This window comes from Erpetoichthys calabaricus, chromosome 17 (assembly GCF_900747795.2).
Source record: "Erpetoichthys calabaricus chromosome 17, fErpCal1.3, whole genome shotgun sequence".
NCBI classification, from domain to species: Eukaryota; Metazoa; Chordata; class Cladistia; order Polypteriformes; family Polypteridae; genus Erpetoichthys; species Erpetoichthys calabaricus.
Window position 1 is genome coordinate 90,792,485 of NC_041410.2, and position 24,237 is coordinate 90,816,721.

Genomic DNA, 24,237 nt, shown 5'->3' on the forward strand with positions numbered 1-24,237 from the left:
AATGAGGACATTAGAGGGTCCGCTCAAGTTGGGAGACAAAGCCAGAGAGGCGAGATTGCGTTGGTTTGGACATGTGCAGAGGAGAGATGCTGAGTATAATGAGAGAAGGGTGCTAAGGATAGAGCTGCCAGGGAAGAGGAGAAGAGGAAGGCCTAAGAGAAGGTTTATTTATGTGGTGGGAGAGGACATGCAGGTGAAGGGGGTGACAGAGCAAGATGATGAGGACAGGAAGATATGGAAGAAGATGATCCGCTGTGGCAACCCGAAAATGGGAGCAGCCGAAAGAAGAAGAAGTAGTAAAAGCACCCTAAATGTACAAAAAGGCGAACAATGGAGACAGCTGTGTGTGTGACTTTCTTAATCGGTCCAATCAGCTGAACTGACCACTGATGGACTCCAAACATGATCTCAGACAGAGAAGCAGCTTAAGCGACAGACTGCTGTCACTGTCCTGCTCCACTGACAGATTGAGGAAATTGTTCCTCCCCCAAACTATGTGACTCTTCAATTCCACCCTTGGGGTTGGGGGGTTAGGGGGCGGGGGGTAAACGTTAACATTTAACACTATACAAAGTTATTGTCTGTTTTTCACCTGCATTATTATCATTCTTTAATTTAATATTATTTATTGTATCAATATGCTGCTGCTGGAGAATGTGAATTTCCCATTGGGATTAATAAAGTATCTATCTATCTATCTATCTATTTTATAGTGTCTTTCACTTCTATCTATCTATCTATCTATCTATCATCCAAAGGACGGCGCCATTTTTACGGCACAGTGTCCCCCATCACTGCCCAAGGGGGCATTGGGATCCACATTCAGACCGCAGGGTAAGCCTCCCCCTGCTGGCCTCCCCCAACACCTCTTCAGGCAGCAACCTGAGCTTCTTCTAGATGGCCTCTCATCCAACAAGAACTCGCTGTGGGCCTGCAGGATACAAATATGCCCCGATTATCCACAGAATAATAAAGACCACCAGTTAGGCATCACACAGCAAACAGAAAAACAAAAAAACACACAAGTTTATGACTGCATACTCCGCGTGCAGCCCACGTATAATGGGAAATGGCAGCTCCTGCATTTAAAAACCAACCGCATTTATTCCGCTGTGGCCAATCAAAGAGGGGTAAATTCTGCCAAATATGCGTTGCAACAATTTCAATCTGTTGCAGGGTTTTGCATTCTTCTCCTCCAATAAACTCTCCTTCTATTTCGTTTTTAACACAGAGATATTAGTGCGTGTTTTAATTAGGAACATGCTTCATAACCTCAGCTACACATTCCTGGGTTTCAGCATCACGGTTTGTTCTCCAAGTGTGTGCTTATGCCAGCACAACCAGAGCCTCGGTGGTGGCTGCTACTTCCATAATCTAAAAAAGGTGCAAGTCGAAACCAAGCTGGAGTTCAAGCGTGCAAACTGAAAGAACGACTCGGGCAGACGGGCATGCAGATGAAGCGCAGGGACTTAAAGGAGCTGAAGGGGATGTTCGTTTGAGCAGAAAGGCTCCGCATGGACTCCCTGTGCCTTTAATATTCTACCACCATCGATGGAACTTCCAGTAGCATGTCATGCCCGCTTGACGTTTTGTAATAGTTTCTCTTAACGATATTCACAACTAGTCCTGTGGTGGCAATGCACCCTATGCCAGCTGGGCCAGACTCTGGCATTCCCCCAGTTCAGGACTTAACAGCGGGTTAGAAAATGACTGACAATATTCAGAACTATTAACGTCCTTGTGTCTGAAATCAATAAAAGCTCGACAATCTCCATTCATCTGCACATTCAAGTACTGGCGGGGCCTCAACATGCCTAGCAGCAGGTGCATGACCTGTTCTGAAGTTCATGTGGTACGCATGCCATCTTTAACAGCTCAGAGATGTTAGGGCATTTTCAGATGTGTATTCCATCGAATATGCCTTCTTACACCCATTTTCATGGATGTAGCTGAAGCCAGCAGGGGAGATCATTGGGTGGTGGCCATCCATTAACCACAATGCTTACTAGTTGGCTGGTCAGCAGTGACCCTTCTCCTCCAAGCTTCCAGCAAATGGCCTCTCTCTTATGGCCCTACAGTGGTGCATCCAGAAAGTATTCCCAGCGCATCACTTTTTCCACATTTTGTTATGTTACAGCCTTATTCCAAAATGGATTCAATTCATTTTTTTCCTCAGAATTCTACACACAACACCCCATAATGACAACGTGAAAAAAGTTTACTTGAGGTTTTTGCAAATGTATTAAAAATAAAAAAATTGAGAAAGCCCATGTACATAAGTATTCACAGCCTTTGCCATGAAGCTCAAAGTTGAGCTCAGGTGCCTCCTGTTTCCCCTGATCATCCTTGAGATGTTTCTGCAGCTTCATTGGAGTCCACCTGTGGTAAATTCAGTTGACTGGACATGATTTGGAAAGGCATACACCTGTCTATAGAAGGTCCCACAGTTGACAGTTCATGTCAGAGCACAAACCAAGCATGAAGTCAAAGGAATTGTCTGTAGACCTCCGAGACAGGATTGTCTCGAGGCACAAATCTGGGGAAGGTTACAGAAAAATTTCTTCTGCTTTGAAGGTCCCAATGAGCACAGTGGCCTCCATCATCTGTAAGTGGAAGAAGTTCGAAACCACCAGGACTCTTCCTAGAGCTGGCCGGCCATCTAAACTGAGCGATCGGGAGAGAAGGGCCTTAGTCAGGGAGGTGACTAAGAACCCGATGGTCACTCTGTCAGAGCTCCAGAGGTCCTCTGTGGAGAGAGGAGAACCTTCTAGAAGGCCAACCATCTCTGCAGCAATCCACCAATCAGGCCTGTATGGTAGAGTGGCCAGGCGGAAGCCACTCCTTAGTAAAAGGCACATGGCAGCCCACCTGGAGTGTGCCAAAAGGCACCTGAAGGACTCTCAGACCATGAGAAAGAAAATTCTCTGGTCTGACGAGACAAAGATTGAACTCTTTGGTGTGAATGCCAGGTGTCACGTTTGGAGGAAACCTGGCACCGCTCATCACCAGGCCAATACCATCCCTACAGTGAAGCATGGTGGTGGCAGCATCATGCTGTGGGGATGTTTTTCAGTGGCAGGGACTGGGAGACTAGTCAGGATAAAGAGAAAGGTGACTGCAGCAATGTACAGAGACATCCTGGATGAAAACCTGCTCCAGAGCGCTCTTGACCTCAGACTGGGGCGACGGTTCATCTTTCAGCAGGACAACGACCCTAAGCACACAGCCAAGATATCAAAGGAGTGGCTTCAGGACAACTCTGTGAATGTCCTTGAGTGGCCCAGCCAGAGCCCAGACTTGAATCTGATTGAACATCTCTGGAGAGATCTTAAAATGGCTGTGCACCGATGCTTCCCATCCAACCTGATGGAGCTTGAGAGGTGCTGCAAAGAGGAATGGGCGAAACTGGCCAAGGATAGGTGTGCCGAGCTTGTGGCATCATATTCAACAAGACTTGAGGCTGGAATTGCTGCCAAAGGAGCATCGACAAAGTATTGAGCAAAGGCTGTGAATACTTATGGACATGGGATTTATCCGTTTTTTTTATTTTTAATAAATTTGCAAAAATCTCAAGTAAACTTTTTTCACGTTGTCATTATGGGGTGTTGTGTGTAGAATTCTGAGGAAAAAAATGAATTTAATCCATTTTGGAATAAGGCTGTAACATAACAAAATGTGGAAAAAGTGATGCACTGGGAATACTTTCCGGATGCACTGTATCTGCCATTTTCTGCCAGCCTTCTTCTCATGACCTTTCACTCCAACATTTGTCAGCAGATTCCACACAGACTGGGTTGGGAATCCTCAGCATCCCACTTGCACTGTAAACAGCCATGTTATCCAGCCTTTGTCCCGTAAATCCTGGATAGGTGGTTGATATTTTATTTTTCTTTCTCTCTGCCACTTAAGAACAAACGAGAGGAGACCATTCAGTCCATCAAGCCCATTGGTTTAGCTAATAGCTAAGGTGTCCAAATATCTCATCCAGATCCTTCTTAAAGGTTGTCGAAGTTTCTGCTTCACCTACTGTCACAGTAGGACACATCCTGAAGTCCTGGGATTATACATCTAATTTGCAATTTTCATTAATTTATATAAGCTATAACTTATTAAGTTTATTACATAGAGAATTCACAAAAAATTATTTTTGTTGCCGATAGATGGCAGCACCTGCCCTGCATTATTACAAGATATTTTGAACAATTCTATTGTCTTGCATTGTTTTCCTGCATTGCTTTAAAAGTTGCATAATTAGATCTGGACCACCCTATACTTGGTTGCTCTCCTCTGCACAGCTTCAGGTGCTGCTATGTCTTTCTTGGCAGACGTTGACCAGAATTGCTCACAATCTTCCAGATGTGGTCTCACTACTGCACTATACAGTCTGAGCATAATGTCCAGAATAGCTAAGCTGTCCTATCGCTATTCTCGTTTTCCTATTCTGATACTTCCCAACCTTTTGGGGTATATGGAGTTCACAGCTGTAATGCACACAAGACTACGATCCACAACCCTCTGTCGGTAGTTCCTTCAAAGTTCATCCATATATGAATGCCATTATAGCTTAAGAGCATAAGATATTTGACAGACGAGATGAGACCATTCACTCCATCAAACCCATTTGTTTACCTAAGATGTCCCAGTGTCTCATCCAGATTCTTCTTAAAGGTTCTCAAGGTATTCTGCTTCAATTCCATGTCTCAGTAGTTTGTTCAAGAGTCCCACAAAACTCTGTGTAAAGAAGAGCTTCCAGGCTTCAGTCTGTTAATTCTACCAGGTTTTCTTTCCCCTAGGAGACCACACAAAAAGGTCTGGTCTCAAGAGCTGTGGACAGCAACACCTCCGGAAACTGGAGTTTTCTTCACAGGTCGACCTTCAGGTACGAACGCCTGAAAACATCCAAGCTGTAAGGTCATCCATTTTGCAGTCTCCTAGACGTTCAGCATGCTTCTGCCTTCGGCATTTCCAACAAGTCTTTGAGGAGGATTTTGCGCGAGAACCTTAATTTCCATCCATACAAAATGATGGCAGTGCAGGAACTCCCTGAGAGAGACTGGGAGAGCCGTAGTGAGCTGTGCACCAACATTCTGCAAACCGTTCATCGAGAGGCCATCGTCATGTGCAGCGATGAGGCACATTTCCATTTGAATGGTTGCGTAAAGAAGCAAAACATTCACTATTGGGCTGAAACCTACCCTCGTAAACTTCATCAGAGACCCCGGCACAGAGATCACACGTGTTACAGTTTGGTGCGCCATTGCAGAATTTGGCATTGTAGGCCCTTACTATTATCACTTCAGAACGTTACATTGCAATGCTAGACAACTGGAAGAAATGGATGAGGTGGATGATTGATTTCAACAGGATGGAGCAACAGGTCATACGGCACGGAGATCCATGCAAGTTTTGTGGGGAAGCTGATCTCCCTGCACGGCAATGTCGGGTGGCCTTCACGTTCGCCTGATCTTGCTCCGTGCAATTTCTATCTCAAGTTTAAGGTATACACACACCAACCTTAAAAACCTTGAAGCCCCTCAAGGACGCTATTCACCACGAAACGAGTCATGCAAGCGTTCAGAAATCATCTCGACGCGTGTATCACTAATAATGGCTGCCACCTTGAAGACATCATTTTTAAAACACAGTGGAAAAAACAATCTATTCTGTATACCCTTTCTCGTATCATAATTAAATGTAGTTTATCTTGTAGTGCTTTTGTAGAATAAATAAAACATGGTACTTCTTTTTTGGCTCACCTTGTCTCTCTATTATAAAAAAAATGTTGGAAGGTTGGAAGGAGACGAGACGTTACTTTTTCAGAGAGATACTTTCACGTCCCTCGAGATGAGTCTTTGTGCCAAGAGATGTAACCAGGCCCGGGGCCGGAAGTAAAAGACAAACGAGTAGATGACAAAGTAGAACGTTGTAAAGAATTCAAAAACATTGGTGCGATACACATGCAGAGCAGGTTAGAGAAAATAGAAGTACGAAAATTCGAAAGTCTCAAAACAATGATAGTAAAGATCGCATTAGCGCAAACAAATGGAAATTATTACTCGGTGAAATAACAGAACAGCAAAAAGAGATCAAATATATGGACATAGATGATATGATAGAAGTATGCAGATATTGTTCGGATTTAAACTTTAAGTCGGAGACGTGTAGATCGTCTAATTCATGTTGCCATCAGAGAAAAAAATTAGTATTTCTTCACAATGAAGAGGTGTATACAGGAGAATTAAAAAAATTCTAAAAATGTCGGCATGGTACACATGCCTAGCAGGTTAGAGATAATGGAAGTACGAAAATTTGAAAGTCTCAAAAAAAAGGATAGTAAAGATCACATTAAACGCAAACAAATGGAAATTATTACTCGGTGAAATAATGGAATGGCGAAAAGAGATCGAATATGTTGTTCAGATTTAAACTTTATGTCGGAGACTTGTAGATCGTCTAATTCGTGTTGCCATCAGGGAAAAGTTGTGTTTCTTCCCAATGAAGAAGCGTATCCGCGAGAATTAAAAGATTTGTTGTTTGGTGAAAGTGAAATCCCGCGAGACAAGTCATTTTGTCATTTGTGTGAATCGTCAGACACATTTCTTGTAGAGGGAAAGAAACGATATTCACTCACGGGCAATTATACGTTGCGTTGTCACGATGTAATTCCCAACACGGAATCAAAATTCAATGCGATACTGACGAAAAGGTAAAAGCGAAAAGAGATCGAATATATGGACACGGGTGATATGACAGAAGTGCGCCGCGCGAGATGCAGATCACGTGGCACGCCGACGGCGGCGGCAGCAGCAGCAAACCCGCGGCTGATCGAGCAAAGAGGAGGTAAACAAAGCAACTGTATTTGTTTCCCATTGTATCACTGTTTAAGAGGGGGTTTCGGAGGGGGGTGTGTGTAGCCCCCCTTCTTCACAACGTGAGCGTCAGAGACGTGAAGTGGCTGGCATGTAGCGCAGACTGGGTGGGCGGGAGCGGGTTTGGGTGGGTATATATAAAAAAAAGAAGGTTGTGGGTCATAGTCTTGTATAGAAGTGCATTGCAGCTGTGAACCTCATAAGGTTGGGAAGTGTCAGAATAGGAAAACGAGAATAGCGACAGAGGTGTGACCTGTAACCTCGGATCTACGGGAACAGAATTTGTGCACTTGACAATTTTTTTATGTTATTTTAAAGCCTTTCCATGATCAAACATTGACAATCCAATATAAGTGGTAGAAGCACATGCCCAAATATTCAGGTTCCAGTGGCTAAGGTGACCCTCCCGTGGCGTCGCCCTACAGAGTTAATCACAAACACATAAACCATCGGGCTTTATGTATGCGATTCGAGTTGGTAACAAATTAGATGTTTGCTGAAGATCCCACTGAATCTTCTCTAAGGACGTGGATTCCAGTGTCAGCCAATGTTCTAATAAATTAACGTTGAGATGGCTCTTGATGCTCTCATCATAGCATAATAAAACAACAACAACCACCCCAGCAATGATCATTCCTGAAGAAGCCATAAATAAATGAATTTCCCTGCCAGCATCACAGAAAGCTCTCAGGGATTTGGCTTCTAGACTGCATCTAAATCACCACAGCTTGAGTGTACGTTTTACACCAAACACGTAAATTAGAGACTCAAAGGTTATTTTTAGCAAAAAGAAATTCTTTTCTGTGAGCAAGCCGGTCTTCAAAATGCTTAAATCAACTAAAATTGTAGTTGTGCAATACGAGCAAACAGCCATCTCAATCACTTTAATCCACAGCTGAAATGATACAAGCGGTCTGTGCAAGGATGAAATAACCAAACGGTGACAGACAAGTTAATCTCATGCATTTCCAAAAGGTATGAAAATACATAAAAAAAATTCATTTCATAAACATAACCACAACATTCTCAAATCCATCCATCCATCCATCCATCCATCCAACTAACTTCTGCTGCGTATCCGGAGCCTGGTTATGGAGGCAGCAGTCTAGGCACTGGTGCCCAGATATCAGTTTTCGTGGCCACCTCTTCCACTTCCTCCAGAGGGGATACCAAGAATTTCCCAGGTCAATCGCAAGACATAATCTCTCCAAGCAGGTTGTGGGTTCTGTCCTAAGGTCTCCTCCCGGTTGGACGTGACCAGAACACACAACCCCAGGGAGGCATCCGGATATCTAATCAGATACCCGAGCACCTTCGGCCGTCTCTTTTTGATGTGGAGGAGCAGCGGCTCCACTCTGAGATCCTCCCAAATGTCTGAGCTCCTCACTCGACCTCTAAGGCTCAGCCCAAACACCGCTGAGAAGGAAACTCATTTGTGACGCTTCTACAGTCATGGCCTTAAGTTTTGAGAATGACCCAAGTGTTGGTTTTCACCAAGTTTGCTGCTTCAGTGTTTTTAGATCTTTTCGTCAGATGTTTCTATGGTACACTGAAGTAGAATGACAAGCAGTTTCAACGGCTTTTATTGACAATTCCATGAAGTTTTTATACAAAGAGTCCATATGTGCAGTGTTGGCCCTTCTTTCTTTTTCAAGACCTCTGCAATTCACCCTGGCAGGCTGTCTGTCACTCAACTTCTGGGCCCAATCCTGCCTGATGGCAGCCCAGTCTCACATCATCAATGCTTGGGGTTTGTCAGAATTGGTGGGTTTTTGTTTGTCCGCCTGCTTCTTGATGATTGACCACAATTTCTCAGTGGGGAGTTTCCTAGCCATGGACCCCAAAATTTTGATGTTTTGTTCCCCAAGCCAGTGCTCCATCATGCTGGAAAAGGCCTTGTGGGTCACCAAACTGTTCTAAGATGGTTGGGAGAAGTTGCTTTTGGAGGATGTTTTGGTCCCATTCTTTATTCATGGCTGTGTTCTTAGTCCAAATGGTGAGTGAGACCACTGCCTTGGCTGAGAAGCAACCCCACGTGACATGAGTGGTCTCAGGGTGCTTTACTGTTGACGTGACACAGGGCCGACGGTAGCACCGCTCACGTTTTCTTCTCAAACAATTGGAAAGGGGATTCATCAGAGAAAATGACTTTAACCCTAGCAGTCCTCAGCAGTCCAATCCCAGAATATCAGTCTGTCCCTAATGGTTTTCTTGGCTTCTTTGCTGCCCTTCTTGACACCCATCCACCAGGCCATCCCTTCAAAAGTCTTCACCTCCCTCCGACCTGCCTGCTGCTATTCCTGAGCAGGCTCTGCCCTGGTGGTACCCGCAGCTGAATCCACTTTAGGAGATGGTCCTGGTACGTGCTGCACTTTCTTGGGGCCCCCGACACCTTCTTCACAACGGCAGTGGAAATGGGTTTTTTGAGATGAAGTTAATTTTTGTGGCAAAGAGGGACTTTGCAATTCATTGCAGTTCATCTGATCACTCTTCAGAACATTCTGGAGTAGATGCAGATTGCCATCCTAAAAACTGAGGCAGCAAACTATTGTGAAAATAAATATTTGTGTCATTCTCAAAATGTTTGGCCACGACTGTACCTGTGGTCAAGTTATTTCAGTCCCTACCCACAGCTCGTGGACATAGGAGGAGGGTAAGGACTCAGATCGAGCAGCAAACCGAGAGCTTCGCCTCTACACTACCTCTGACCCCTACAATGTTCGTCTGACTCTGGACGATGCTCTAATCCACCAGCCAATCTCCAGCTCCTTTCTCCCCTCACTTGTGAACAAGACCCCAAGATACTTCAACTCATTCTATTGAGGCTGGACCTCACTCTCAACCCGGAGAGGGTATTCCACCCTTTTCTGGCCAATTAACCATGACTTCAGACTTGAAGGTGCTGATCCTCATCCTGGCCGCTTTACACTTGGCTATAAACCACCCCAGTCCGATGAAACCAGTGAGGCCACATCATCCACAAAAAGCAGAGACGCGATCCTGAGATTACAAAATTTGACAACTTCTACTCTTTGGCTGTACCAAGAAATTCTGTCCATAAAAACAGAACTGGAGAGAACTGGAGTCTCACACCCATCGGGACTGAGTATGTAAACCAAGCTTTTGCTCCAGTTGTACAGGAGCTGGCCTGGTATGCCATAGTCCTTAAGGAACCCCCGCCACGGGCCGTAATGGTACACCTTTCCCAAGTCTATATAATGCACAAGTTGTGAATTTCCCCTTGGGATTAATAAAGTATCTATCTATCTATCTATGTTGGGCATACTCCCATGAACCCTCCTGAATCCTTGTAAAAATATAAAAAGCAAGTCCAGTGTTCCATGCCCAAGAAGAAACCGACATTGTTCCCCCTGCATCTGAGGCTTGACCAACAGTCAAATCCTCCTTTGCAGAACCACGGCATAGACCTTCCCAGGAAGGCTTTGAAGTGTGATTCCCCTAAAGTTGGCCTGCGGTCCCAACTTTCTTATGAAGATGGGGCCCACCACCCCAAACCAGAGGCAAACTCGAACTTCCATCCACGCAGTTTTGAAAAGGCCCGTCAGCCAGGACAACCCAACCACATCCACACTCTTCAAGAATCCAGGGTGAAGATCATCCATCCCCAGAGGCCTACCACTGAGGAGTTTTAACTACCTCAGATTTCCCTTAATGACATTCAGTTGTTACCATTACAGCTTTAAATCTCATTCATGTGGCCAGAGTGGGTGCAAGAGAGTCGTTACTACGCCGCTACCACTGGTGTATCACGTTGAACAGCAGGATGGGTCGTTAAGGCCAATTTTCTTATTTTTAGACCGTGATTTGGTATTCTTATGAACATTTTGGACTTTTTTGCCTCTTCTTCTACGTGTTTTGACAATTTTTTCTTCCCAGCCCCAGCAACTGGACAGTCACCCGTATGCACAGAAAATAAATACTGCAATGTCTTAGGGACATTTGATAGTTAACAAAAATATTTGTCTTCGACGGTTCTTTTTTTATTAAGATGGACATTTAACGTGTCCATCCATCTGTCCATCCGTCCGGTGTCTGTACCCCTGCCGAGGCGTGATGTCCTCCGGTGTCCACAAGAGGGTGGGAACGTCCGATGAAGAAGGGCATGTGGCCAGCGTACGACAGTATACCATGTGGCGCATGTCTACGTGTCACAGTGTCTCTGTAGGCAAGCATCGAGGACCAATATAAATAAAGGGTGTTTTTATTTTATTGAATGATTTCAAAAGGAACGCAAAACAAAACTTTGCAGGGATGAAATGATTTGGCCATCTGGCGAGGATCACAGAACAGAGTACAGTACGTGCTGACATGACACAGGCAAGAATTTAAAACAACCTAAACATAATCTTCGACAAATAATTAATGGCGTCCTGAAAATTCTCCTGATAAAATTTGGCTTTCACATTCTGGCAGCCAGCGATGAAAGGTCGGGATGGAAACAGAGCCGTCTGTGGCCTGTACAGCGCGTCTAGTTAATTGCAGCTGTACCAGAAATTCTTTTTATGATAACGCGCAGAAGAAATGATAAAAAATGTGTTTGAAAATGGGAAAAAAAAGTGGAAGACACACCGCACGTTACGAGGGGCGGCAGGGTGGTGCAGTAAGGAAGCCAGGGTTCGCCTCCTGGGTCTTCCCTAGCATGGAGATTGCATGGTCTCCCCCTGTCTGCTTGGGCTTCCTCACACAATCCTTCAGGACATGCAGGTTAGGTGGATTGGCGATGCCGAACTGGCCCGTGTGTGTGTGTGTGTGTGTGTGTATCCTCCCTGCAATGGACTGCCCAGGGTTTATCCCTGCCTTGTACCCTCTATGCTGGCTTGGATAGACTCCTGCACACCCCCTCCCGGGTTACAAAATGACTGACTGAATGGCATGTTATAAGGTTTCTTGGCCAAAAATGTCAAAAAAAAAATAACTGACTTGCTTACTTTGGAAGAAAAAACAACAACTTTCCTGTCCGAGAATATCGAAATATTTTGACATTTCACAACGAGAAGAATGGCTTGCTTAAATTGGACTCCAGTTCCAGCCTGTGTGCCATTAAGAGATTTAATTCTTCATTTCCGTGTACTGTAATTGTTTATCTGGACGCTTTTCTAAACACCGCATAGTCTTAGGCACATTCGATAGCTTACAAAAATATTTTTCTTCGCCGGTTATTGGACGTCCTCTGGATAAAAAAAGAGCGCATTTTAGAGTTCTGTTGCTCTTTTGATGCTTGATGAAGGTGCGAAAGATCAATGGCATCTACGGCGGACAAATCGGGCACCTCTGTAATGGAAGGACCAGGAGAGAGAGAGAGAGCTTATCCAGGGCATTACCTTCCCCGGAACGCTAGAGGGCAGCAGCAACACACGGCTTGCAGCAGTGCCACATGTTTGGAGCATTCAAGCTCAAAACCTGCTGGGACCGGTGGCCACCACCAGGGGGCGTCTGGAGAACTGCTGTGCCTTTGGTTGTAGCACAGAAGGTTCGTCAAGCACCTGGCGCACTTCCGGGAACCAGAGTCAGGAGGTGGAGGATGAAGCGGAGATGGACAGAGGAGAAGACGAGATAGAAAGAAAAGAAGAAGAGAAGGGTTGTGTACTGTGTGTTGGTGCTTTGGAACTGTGCTGTACGGGTGGGAAACGGGGGGAAGGCGCTTCTCACGTGGAAAAATAAAAGTGTGTGTGCTGGACTTGTGTCCTTTGTCTGTCTGTGTCGGGTTTGGGCAGCAGGAGAACCCTCTAGTGGTCACATATCATTTCAACAAACAAACAAACAAACAAAAACAAAATACATATTAAATAATACATTTTATTTCAAGCACACATTTCACCCACACTATTAGGAATCCATAATAGAACTGTTCATGCCTATAAGTGTTTTGACATTATGGCCGCGGTTTAGTCAAGTGACTTGCAGATCATTTGCAGATGGGAGTGTAAGGTGCAGAGCCTTATCTACGACGCCACACTGCCTCTCTAACACAATAAAGAAAACGGAAAAGGAAAAAGAGAGGTGGCATTTGGGGTTCAAACACAGGAAGGAGCTACAAGCAACAGTGAAATACATGAAATTCTGCACGTCCATTACAATTAACTCAAGTTAACACAGAGAGAGATTACCAGGAACATGAGTTCAATAGAGGGGACAACACAAAACCACATCAATGATTCAATTATCCAGCATGCCACCCACAACTAAACAACTAGTCGTGAAACTACAGAAAGCCAGAAGGGGAGTTCAGGGTTCAAACCCAGAAATGAGCTACCATATGGAATCCAGTCAGACACAACAACAACCAATTCTGGACTTTGATGGAGAGGTAAGTGGAGATGACAGATGGGATGGGCATCAATGACAAAAGGGTTAATATTTGATTGATAGATAGATAGATAGATAGATAGATAGATAGATAGATAGATAGATAGATAGATAGATAGATAGATAGATAGATAGATAGATAGATAGATAGATAGATAAACACACATCGATATTTGCTTTCTGAGCTCAACCTGTGATACAAATACACCAGAACAACTGTGCGTACCTCCACTAGTCATTTATAAAAATGAAGACCACCACAAATACGTGAAGTGGCTTAGCACTGCTCAAGATGCCCAGGAGAGATAATGAAGTTCATAGGGCAACACTTATACATCTATTAAAATATTCAGACATACCAGGAGTTCAGCTAATTACTAACAAAAACAAAGACCAAACACTTTCTAAAACTTCAATTTATTCATTTACCTTCCACCACTTATCCAAAACCGGGTCACGGGGGCAAGTGTCTTAGCAGGGATGCCCACACGTCCCTTTCCCCATCCACACATGCCAACTCATTCTGTGGAATCACAAGGCATTCCCAAGCCATCTGGAAGATATAATCTTCCCAGCGAGCCCTGGGTGCTAACTGGGGGTCTCCTACCAGCTGGTCGCGCCCGTAAAACCTCCACAGGGAGGTGTCTGCATCATATGCCCGAACCACCTCAACTGGCTCCTCTCGATGTGGACGGCCGGCGGCTCCACTCTGAGTCTCTTCTGGATGTCGACACCTGATCTGCAAGGGAGAGCCTGGCCACACTGCAGAGGAAGCTCATTTCAGTCGGCCCACTTCAATTCATGCATTATCAAATTGGCTTAACACTGCCAAAGGATGGGTAGGTAATGAATTCTATTTTATTAAATTATGTATCAGTTAAAATATTCCAAAACTGCATAAACTTAGCATTACTTCTCGAGGCTCAGACGGCTTAGCCAGCTACAGTAATGAAGTGCTGTGAAGTGTAAATTACTGATTTTATGTCAATAGGTGATGTTTGCTGTTACAACACCTGAATGTCTTTTCCTGCTAATGTATAAAATTACTGTTTGCTTATACAATACAAATTTAGAAATAGTCAGCATTAAAGAATTATTAATGCAGACCGAGGCATCTGCACACATTTTAATTAGAAAGTCAAATCCAATTTTATTTGTCACATACAGTGTACAATATGTTATGAAATGCAGCCTGTGCATTAGAAAGAAGAACATAAAAGACTACAAACATTGTATATTATTATTTTTTTAATAATATAAATAAGAAGCAAAGGAAGAAAAAATTATTATAATAATAGTTCTTTATATTTATATATAACTTTTCTCACTATTCAAAGCGCAGTACACAGTATACAATATGTAATGAAATGCAGCCTGTGCATTAGAGAGAAGAACATAAAAGATAACAAACAATGCATATTATATTATTGTTAATAATAAGAAAAAAATATTATTATAATAATAATTCTTTACATTTATATAGCACTTTTCTCACTAGTCAAAGCGCAGTACACAGCATACAATATATAATGAAATGCAGCCTGTGCATTAGAGAGAACATAAAAGATAACAAACAATGCATATTATATTATTATTAATAATAATAAGAAAAAATTATTATTATAATAATAATTCCTTACATTTATATAGCGCTTTTCTCGCTACTCAAAGCTCTTTAGTGAGTTGAGAACTAATTCAGCCACCACTAATGTGTCGCACACACCTGGATGATACAACGGCAGCCATTGTTACGCCAGTACACTCAACACACGTTAGCTGTTAGGTGGTGAAGTAGTGAGAGAGACACGGGGTGATTAGGGGTCCAGAATGACCAGCCTGTGGTGGGCAATTCAGGACATTGGGATACATCTTACTCTTTATGAAGGATGCCCAGGGATCTTTGATGACCACAGAGAAACAGGACCTCACTTTTACGTCTCATCTATGGGACAGCGCCATTTTTGCAGCACAGTGTCCCTGTCACTGCCCTGGTGGGCATTGAGACCCACATTCAGACCACGGGGGAAGCGCCCCCATGCTGACCTCACCAACAACCTCATCCAGCAGCAACCCAAGCTTTTCCTAGATGAACTCCCATCCAAGTTCTGACCAGGCTCATACAGGCTTACCTTCATGACTCTATAAATATCAAAATATGCAATGGCAGCAGTAATGTGCCTTATATTCATATTGTAAATATACATAATTATGCATTACATTAATTCTAATGGTAAAACGACCAAGAATAACACTTTAAGCAGTGTTTGAATTAAAAAAATATATATATACAGTATATCATCTGTCTATATTTACTGTATATCTATCTATATATATATCTATCTATATCACAGTCTAAAATATTAAAGATAATTGCCCACGTAACAGCTGGTTGTGGTAATTTCTGGAGGGTGGGGTTTCAAACCGGAATCCTGTGCTGTTTCGTGGTGTGGTGGGTGTGGCAGTGCACTGTACCAGTGCATGCCCCCCAACCTAACCTGACCTGATATTGGCATGTCTTCGAAACTCCAAGGGGACAGCACACATTCCCCATTATTAAGTACGCACATCCAGGAGTACCGGCGGGTCGTCTTTTCCCCACTTCACACTCTGGGTAAAGTAAATTACCAGCAGAGGACCTCAGGACGTTTAGTCAGGTCCAAATCACTCAAATGACATTTTTTACCGACGTCAATTGGCGTGGGACTAGTTGAACCTGGGGGTTACTCTTCACGGAAGGTGAAAGGCTTCGTAATCATTAACTGAAACGTGAATGCGCAGTCCATAACAAGGTTCTGACGTGAGCGACTAAAATTCCAGAGGTCCCTCTGGTAATGAGGCGGAGAGGTGGCACTGAGGATAGGGATCTGCACCGTCAATCGGAAATTTTTCCAGTATGAATCCCATAAATGTCACTCCATTGGTCTCTCAAGGAATTGCAATTGCTTCATCCTGGGTATGACGTTAAACTCCAGCGTACAGGGGAAAGTTTGGTTGGGTGGCAGGACTGGCACTGAGGTGTCACACGCCGCACTCCGGTCCCAATCCTGGTGTTTGGGCGTGTGGTGGGTGCAGCAATGCATTGTAATCAGCACACGCTTCCAACCTCACTGGTAATAATCACTTCACCCACTTCCTGGTTTAAAACTAATGCCATCCTAGATGGGATTTTTGACTTCATGTGGCCTCCCAGTTACCTCAATAAAATTCTTTTTGCTAATTTGCTCTGCAGGGGGCTGGCACCCTGCCTTGTGCCCTGTGTTGGCTGGGATTGGCTCCAGCAGACCTCCGTGACCCTGTGTTCGGATTCAGTGGGTTGGATAATGGATGGGATGGATGGTTGGATGCTAGTTTGCTAGCCTAACAATGGACTGGCATCCCATCCAGATGTAGGCTTCATGGATAAGCTCTGAAAATGGGGTCCTGTAAATGGATGGGTGGCATAAACTAGCTACTAAATTCTGCACTCATTTAACAAAAGGCCTTTTTTAAGAGTCAACTCCAAAAAAATAAATAAATAAATAAATAAATCAAAAGTACAATACCTCCGGGTCCCTCTGGAATTTCACAACTATGGAAAGCGAAACAAAGACTCAAGTGGTGATGCCGAAGATTTCCGCTCACAGGGAAGTCGAGAAGGGAAAAAACTGCATCAATGGCTTTAATCAGGGGAAATGGGCGCCGTTATTGTATGCTGGGAACACTCGAGCGGCTTCCTATCTATTGCTTTTGTTGTGGAGGGAAGAGGTTTGATGTTTAAACCGCCTACTTGGCTTTAACGTGGCACCTGCATTTTTGATTATTTTATGTGCTGCTAGGCCATGCAATCCTGAAGTGCATTAAGGGCAGGTCTGATAATTGGTAACATACTCGTTAGCCCTTTACAAATATCCATTACTCTCTTAATACTGCTCATCGACTGTCTAAACAGCATATCCAGTGCAGGCTCACAGGGGGTCAAAGCCTATCCCAGCAGCACTGGGTGAAAGGCAGGAACCAAACCTACATGTGAAGCCAGCCCACCTTAGAGAATAACCCCACACACTTTATACCAGTGCTTTGAGTTGCTGATGTTTATATTGGAAGGGGGGGGGGGGGGGGTCAGTGAGAATGCACTTGATCCCCCCACAGCTCTGATGGTTCTCCAAGGGAGATACCCCCCCACCTCTGATGCTTGATCCACCAAGAGGGGAAGCTCTGGTCATTGTGCTTGAGTCACCAAAAGGGAATACTACACTGATGATCAAGACAGAAACCCCCTAAACCACAGCCCTAGGCACCCTAATCCCTACCCCCTTGCACTACAATCATATAATTGTGCTCTGCTTCTTCTGTCGGCTACTCCCGTTAGGGGTTGCCACAGCGGATCATCTTCTTCACATATCTTTCTGTCCTCATCATCTTGTTCTGTCATACCCATCACCTGCATGTCCTCTCTCACCACATCCATAAACCTTCTCTTAGGCCTTCCTCTTCTCCTCTTACCTGGCAGCTCTATCCTTAGCACCCTTCTCTCATTATACCCAGCATCTACTCCTCTGCACATGTCCAAACTAACGCAATCTCTCCTCTCTGACTTTGTCTCCCACCCGTCCAACCTGAGCTGACCCTCTAATGTCCTCATTTCTAATCCTGTCCATCCTCGTCACACTCAATGCAAATCTTAGCATCTTTAACTCTGCCACCTCCAGCTGTGTCTCCTGTGCCACCGTCTCCAGCCCATATCACATAGCTGGTCTCACTACCGTCCTGTAGACCTTCCCTTTCACTCTTGCTGATATCCGTCTGTCACAAATCATCCTGACACTCTTCTCCACCCACTCCACCCTGCCTGCACTCTCTTTTTCACCTCTCTTCCACAATCCCCATTACTCTGTACTGTTGATCCCAAGTATTTAAACTCATCAACTCATTATGTGAATTTCCCCTTGGGAAATCTATCTATCTATCTTATAGTGCCTTTCATATCTATCTATCTATAAATCCTATATAATGTATTTCTTGTTCATCTATGTAGATTTTTAATCTTCCCTACTACACCATCTATCTATCTATCTATCTATCATATAGTGCCTTTCAGATCGATCTATCTATCTATCATCCACCTTCACCAACTCTGCTCCCTGCATCCTCACCATTCCACTGACCTCCCTCTCATTCACACACATGTATTCTGTCTTGGAGGTTCTACTGACCTTCATTTCTCTCCTCTCATATCTCCACCTCTCCAGGGTCTCCTCGATCTGCTCCCTACTCTCGCTACAGATCACAATGTCATCAGCAAACATCACAGTCCACGGGGACTCCTGTCTAATCACGTCTGTCAGCCTGTCCATCACCATTACAAATAAGAAAGGGCTCAGAGGCGATCCCTGATGTAATCCCACCTCCATCACTCCTACCGCAGACCTCACCACGGTCACACTTCCCTCGTACATGTCCTGTACAACTCTTACATACTTCTCTGCCACTCCCAACTTCCTCATAGAATACCACAACTTCTGTTGAGACACCATGTCACACACTTTCTCCAGGTCCACAAAGATGCAATACAACTCCTTCTGGCTCAGATTACTCAGTTCATCAGGGGGTCAACACCACCCCCTTCGTTCTGACAATCGCACTTACTTGATTCACTAAGTGGGAAGCTCTGGTCATTGTGCTTGAGTCACCAAAGTGGAATACCACACTGATGATCAGGCCAGAAACCCCATAAAACAATCCCTACCCACCCTTGCACTACAATCATATGATCGTGCTCAAATTGCTCGATTCATCGAGGGGGTCAACACCGTGCCCCCCACAGTAGTTCTGATGACCACACTTTCTTGATTCACCCAGGGGGAAGCTCTCCCCATCGTGCTTGAGTGAACAAAGGGAAGTACTCTTCTGATGATCAAAGGTGGAGACTGACAGACCACAGGGTACGCGCCCCCTGCTGGCCTCCTCCAGTAGTAACCCAAGCAGCAAGCCCACCCCATCAAGGGATTCATCAAGGGATCAGCCACACAGGTCTGGACAATCACACTCTGTTCACCAAGGGGACTGCCACAAATGGGTCACCAATACACAAATAAGGCAAAAAAATAAGTGGGTCACGACACCAACAAATCTGCTCTATCACACGTATAAAACACTTCGTTATTAAAATAATTTAAATAAATGAATAAATTTAACCTGTGCATATTGGCCATTGCAGATGACCGCATTCCATCTCGGGACAATAAGGCATCCAGGGTGGTGGACGAGGTAGTTATCGACCCTGGCCACAAACGAATCTGGATACCCAGTCACCGACCCATCCAAATCGTGGAAAATGGACGTTTTGTCGCCATCCATGTCACAGGCTCCAAACCACTGGCCTGGCTTGCCAAAGAAAACGTTTATTCCAACCTTAAAAAAAAAAAAAAAAATAGTGAGATGTTAAGAAATGCACAATTATTTATTACCACAATTACACATTTTAATTTAGAAACAACGAACTATGCCAACAGCTAAATACGCTTTATTGCTCACCAAAGGTGAAATGCGAACACAGCGGAAGGTTGGCATAGGCCAGGTCTTGACAAGTCTCAAATTGCTCAATGAAGCTTTGCAGAAAATTAAAAATGATGTAATTTAACAAATGACATTATCTTGCTCAGATTGCACAATAAGAAAATAGCAGCAGAGGTTATGACATGACAAAGACAACTGCTAAAACATGCGTTATCTGTTATTATATATACATATATGCAAAAACATCTGTTATGCATTGACATGCGGAAAATAGATTGGAAAATATTTATATAAAAACTGCACATATGCATACTGTATATAATATGCCTATATACTATATATATATATAGATATATTGGTAAATTAACCTGGCCTATATTTGTGTATGTATACTGTGGCCTGCAGCGGGCACAACAGAGCCCCAAGCCCCAGACAGGACAACCGCCACACAAGTCCTGGGTTCAAATAATTATTTTTATTTCAGAAAATAATGACAATACAATACAACTGTATAGCACCCTTCACTGAGTGCAGGCGCCGAGTGCTGTGAACAATTCTCAGTTAAAGGTGCAACTCAGACAGGCTGCTGCTTCTTCTTTTTCTTCTTCCTCCTCCTCCTCCACAAACAATTCTTTTTCTTTCTCTTTCCTCCCCTGGCTGTGGTTCCAATGCCATTTTCAAGTCGGTCTTGATCAGATTGGATTCCTTTGTTAACGTGAACATGGTTGATTAGTTTCTTTATGCCAGAGCACCTTTCATTATGAGCCATGTGTTTTGTTGTTGGTCTCACCTGCCCGTCAACATCAAGGGAGTGCCCTCTGCACGATCGAGGCTAAGGATAACCCACAGTCCCTTGCGGTTCATTCTCAATGCGCTGGCGGTGTTGGTGAGTCTCTCTTGTGACCTGAGAGTCTCCTTAGGGAGTCCTGTCTGCTCAGGTCCTGCTTGTCCAGTGCCCACTGTGTTGTCAGACCAGTCCAGTTTGTTGTTTATGTGAACACCCCTGGTACTGGTAGGTGACTGGGCTCAGAGGCTTCTTGGCACTCCGTAAGTCCACCACCAGCTCTTTTGTATCTCAGGGACCCCTTGGCACACCAGACATCCACCACCAGCTGTTTTGTGTCTCAGGGGCTCCTTGGCACACCAAAAGTTCACCACCAGCCATTTTGTGTCTCAGGGGCTCCTTGGCACATCAGAAGTCCACAACCAGCTCTTTTGTGTCTCAGAGGCTCCTTGGCACACCGGAAGTCCACCACCAGCTCTTTTGCATCTCAGGGGCCCCTTGACACACCAGACATTCACCACCAACTCTATTGTGTCTCAGGGGCTCCTTGGCACACCAAAACTCCACCACCAGCTGTTGTGTCTCAAGTGCTCCTTGGCACACCAGACGTCCACCACCAGCTTTTTTGTGGCTCATGGGCTCCTTGGCACACCAAAAGTCCACCATCAGCTGTTTTGTGTCTCAGAGGCTCCTTGGCACATCAGAAGTCTACCATCAGTGCGCTCCTTGGCACACCAAAAGTTTTCCACCAGCTGTTTGTGTCTCAGGGGCTCCTTGTCACACCAGACGTCCACCACCAGCTCTTTTCTTTTTGCTGATGTTGAGTTGCTGGTTGTTGTCTCTGCACCACTGTCTTCTTGTACTGGGACTCCTCTCCATTGCTAATGCAGCCCATGATGGTTGAGTCCTTTGAACATGTCGGTAGATGGCAAGCGCTGGTATTGTGCTGGAAGTCCGTTGTGTTAGGAAGGTGAACAGGAAGGGGCACAGGACAGTTCAACCTGAGGTGATCCAGTACTACACACCACTATTTCTGACACCCAGTCGCCACGGAGCCTCACAAACTGCCATCTGTTGGTCTGGTAGTCCCATGGTCCAGGACATTGTGGAGTGCCTCAAGATGCAAAGCATTGAGCTTTTCCACCCAGTTGATGAGGCTGAGTGGTATTAAAGGAACTGGAAAAGTCAAGGAATGTGACCCTGACTGTGGTGCCAGCTTTGTCCAAGTTGCAGTAGGCTCTGTGGAGCATGGAGATGAGAGCACCCCTCCACATCGATATGTGCCTGATAGACAAACTGCAGAGGATGGAGATGTTCTGAAAACCAGGGGGCCACAGCTGTTTTAGGACCAGCCTCTCAAAGGTCTTCATGATGTATGAAGTACAGTATGAGCAACAAGTCCTTGGCATCACTGGAATGCCCTTTCTTTGGCACTGGGACCACACAGGATGTTTTCCCACAGCTGGGGAACCTTCTGCAAATTCAGAACAAGGGAGAACAGGTGTTGTAGAACCCCATAGAGTTGGTTAGCACATGTTTTCGGCCCCCTGGGGCAGAGTCCATCCAGCCCTGAAGATTTGTTTATGCAGAGTTTTCCCAGCTCTCTCCTCACATGAACAGCAGAGGTACAAAGTTCAGAGAGTGGAGAGAAGATGGAGACCAGCGATGGGATGTCATTGTGGGGGAAGGTGGTGCAGGGTATAGACGGCAGTTGGGATTCTAGAACTTTGTCAGCTTGCTCAGAGAGGCTGGCAGGGTTTGGAGGATGACAGGACTGACGAGAGTGAGACAAACCTGTTGAAGAACTCCTTTAGCTCATTAGCTCTGCTCTTCTTCCCGTCCTTGCCATGTTTTACAGCCTGCTGGTAGCCACTGATAGTCCTCAACCCATTCCACACTCCCTTCATGTTGCTTTGTTGTAACTTTGACCTCGCGGACCCGCCTCTTCAGTTCCGACTGCATCGGCTTTATTTTATCTTCATCTCCAGACTTGAAGGCTCTCTTCATCCTATTCAACAGGGCTTTTGTGATCCATGGCACAGCTGCTTTCTGCCCAGTCTCACCAATCTCACTCACTGGAACTTGTGGCTCCTACAAAATTCTCAGTGGTCACTTGGTGGCCTTCTTCATTAGTCTTCTTTAGATTTTGAGGATGGCCTGCTGTAGCAGATTTCCTGCCGTTCCACACTTTCCATTTCTTCTTGGTTGATTTAACTGGCTATGCAGTGACTTGGAGATGTTCTTGTCTCCATTCCATGTGATGTGATTTTCATGGAGTTACTTGACGAGTACTTCTGTCTTTATTGTTTAGATTAGGTCACCATACTGACTCACCACAAGTTTTCCATTTTGGCCTCATTAAGCACAGAACCTTCTTCCAGCTGACTTCAAGGTGTCCCATATGTCCTGTGTGTGTTTCCTCTTTGCCAACTCACCCAAAAAGCTATGACTGGTGAAGAACTTGGGCACAGACTCTCCAATCCGAGTCACTGTAGTGTGTCACTCCTTAAAAACTCTCAGTGGTCACTTGGTGGCCTTCCTCACTCGTCTTCTTCTTCGGAGTCTTGTCTTCTTAGGGACTCAAGGCCTTGTTAAAAGAATCAGGGCCTATTAAAGCCCATTGAGGTGATTTTGGGCTACAGAAGGAATAAATTGTTGTATCTGTTGTAAGAGAGTGGACGCTTGGTGGCACTATTGCCCACCTTTACCCCAACAGACAGATGCTCTGAACACAAGTTAAAAGCACCAAGAAGTATTTTAATGCTTCTTCTTCTTCTTCTCAAATAGTGCCTTCAAAGCACCACAGCCACAATAAACACACAATATTCTTCTCCACACCTCCCAGCAAGCTCTCTCCTATTCCTCCTGACTCTGGCTCGCTTGCTGGGTCTCCAACAATCCTTTATATAGTCCTCGACCTGGAAGTCCTTCTATCCTTCCGCCCACGTGACTTGCGCGCACTTCCGGGTCAGATGTAGAATTGGCTTTTTCTTCAGGGCTCCCGTCCTCGTGACTTAGGCGTATGGATGTGGCATGGCTCCTCCTGTCCTCTCACAGCTCCTCCTGGTGGCACCCACGGTACCCAACAGGGCTGAGAAACCGAACTCCAAGTCCCAGGATGCCCTTTCAGGAATCTGCGGCACCGTTACACTCCAGGGGAGATGCTATCTAGTGTTTTGGGGGAGGCAGTGTCCTGGAAAAGCTGCCTTCCCCATCCTTCCATCTCAGGGTCGTCCCGGCTGGGATGAGCTGCCGTCACACCGTTTACACTTTGAGGTCAAAGTTCATCGAGGTGAAAACAAAATAATAACCTCAATTAATTCCACTTGTGATTCAATGCTGTAAAACAATAAAACGTGAGAAGTTCCACAAGGGTGAGGACTCTCTATTGGCACAGTAGTAACACCCCGGCCGACACTTCCGAGGGACTGACTGTCCCACTGAGCCAGAGAGTGCAGAGGTGGGCATGAACCGGACTGAACGCTCTCTCTGCCGGTCGAGTGCCATTCTTTCAATTTTAAAAGAAGAAGAAGAAGAAGAGCTTTCACTTCAAGACAAATGTTCTGAAAGATTTGTTGAACCCCAGCCAACTTATAAATCCAGAATGGTGACAAATACTTGGAACGAGGCCCAGACGCAACCAATGCCAAATAAATATGATCTGCATCTTGTAAAAAAAAAAATAAAAAAAAAAAAAAATATATATATATATATAATCCCCACTTGAACCCTCACATACCATACTGAGAGTTATGAAACAGA

General features: G+C 44.8%; 2 protein-coding genes across 8 annotated transcripts in view; both read right to left on the reverse strand.

The window, feature by feature from the left end:
* Positions 1-24,237, reverse strand: part of LOC114644327 (cell migration-inducing and hyaluronan-binding protein) — a 264,051-nt gene that overhangs the window by 172,019 nt on the left and 67,795 nt on the right. The window lies entirely within an intron of this gene.
* LOC114644328 (cell surface hyaluronidase-like) overlaps positions 1-24,237 on the reverse strand; it is a 136,815-nt gene that overhangs the window by 45,074 nt on the left and 67,504 nt on the right. For all 7 annotated transcript variants that reach the window (XM_051920416.1, XM_051920419.1, XM_051920423.1 and 4 more), the window contains one exon: positions 19,371-19,586. In XM_051920416.1, the coding sequence (XP_051776376.1) occupies positions 19,371-19,586 (216 nt within the window). The remainder of the gene's footprint in view (positions 1-19,370; positions 19,587-24,237) is intronic.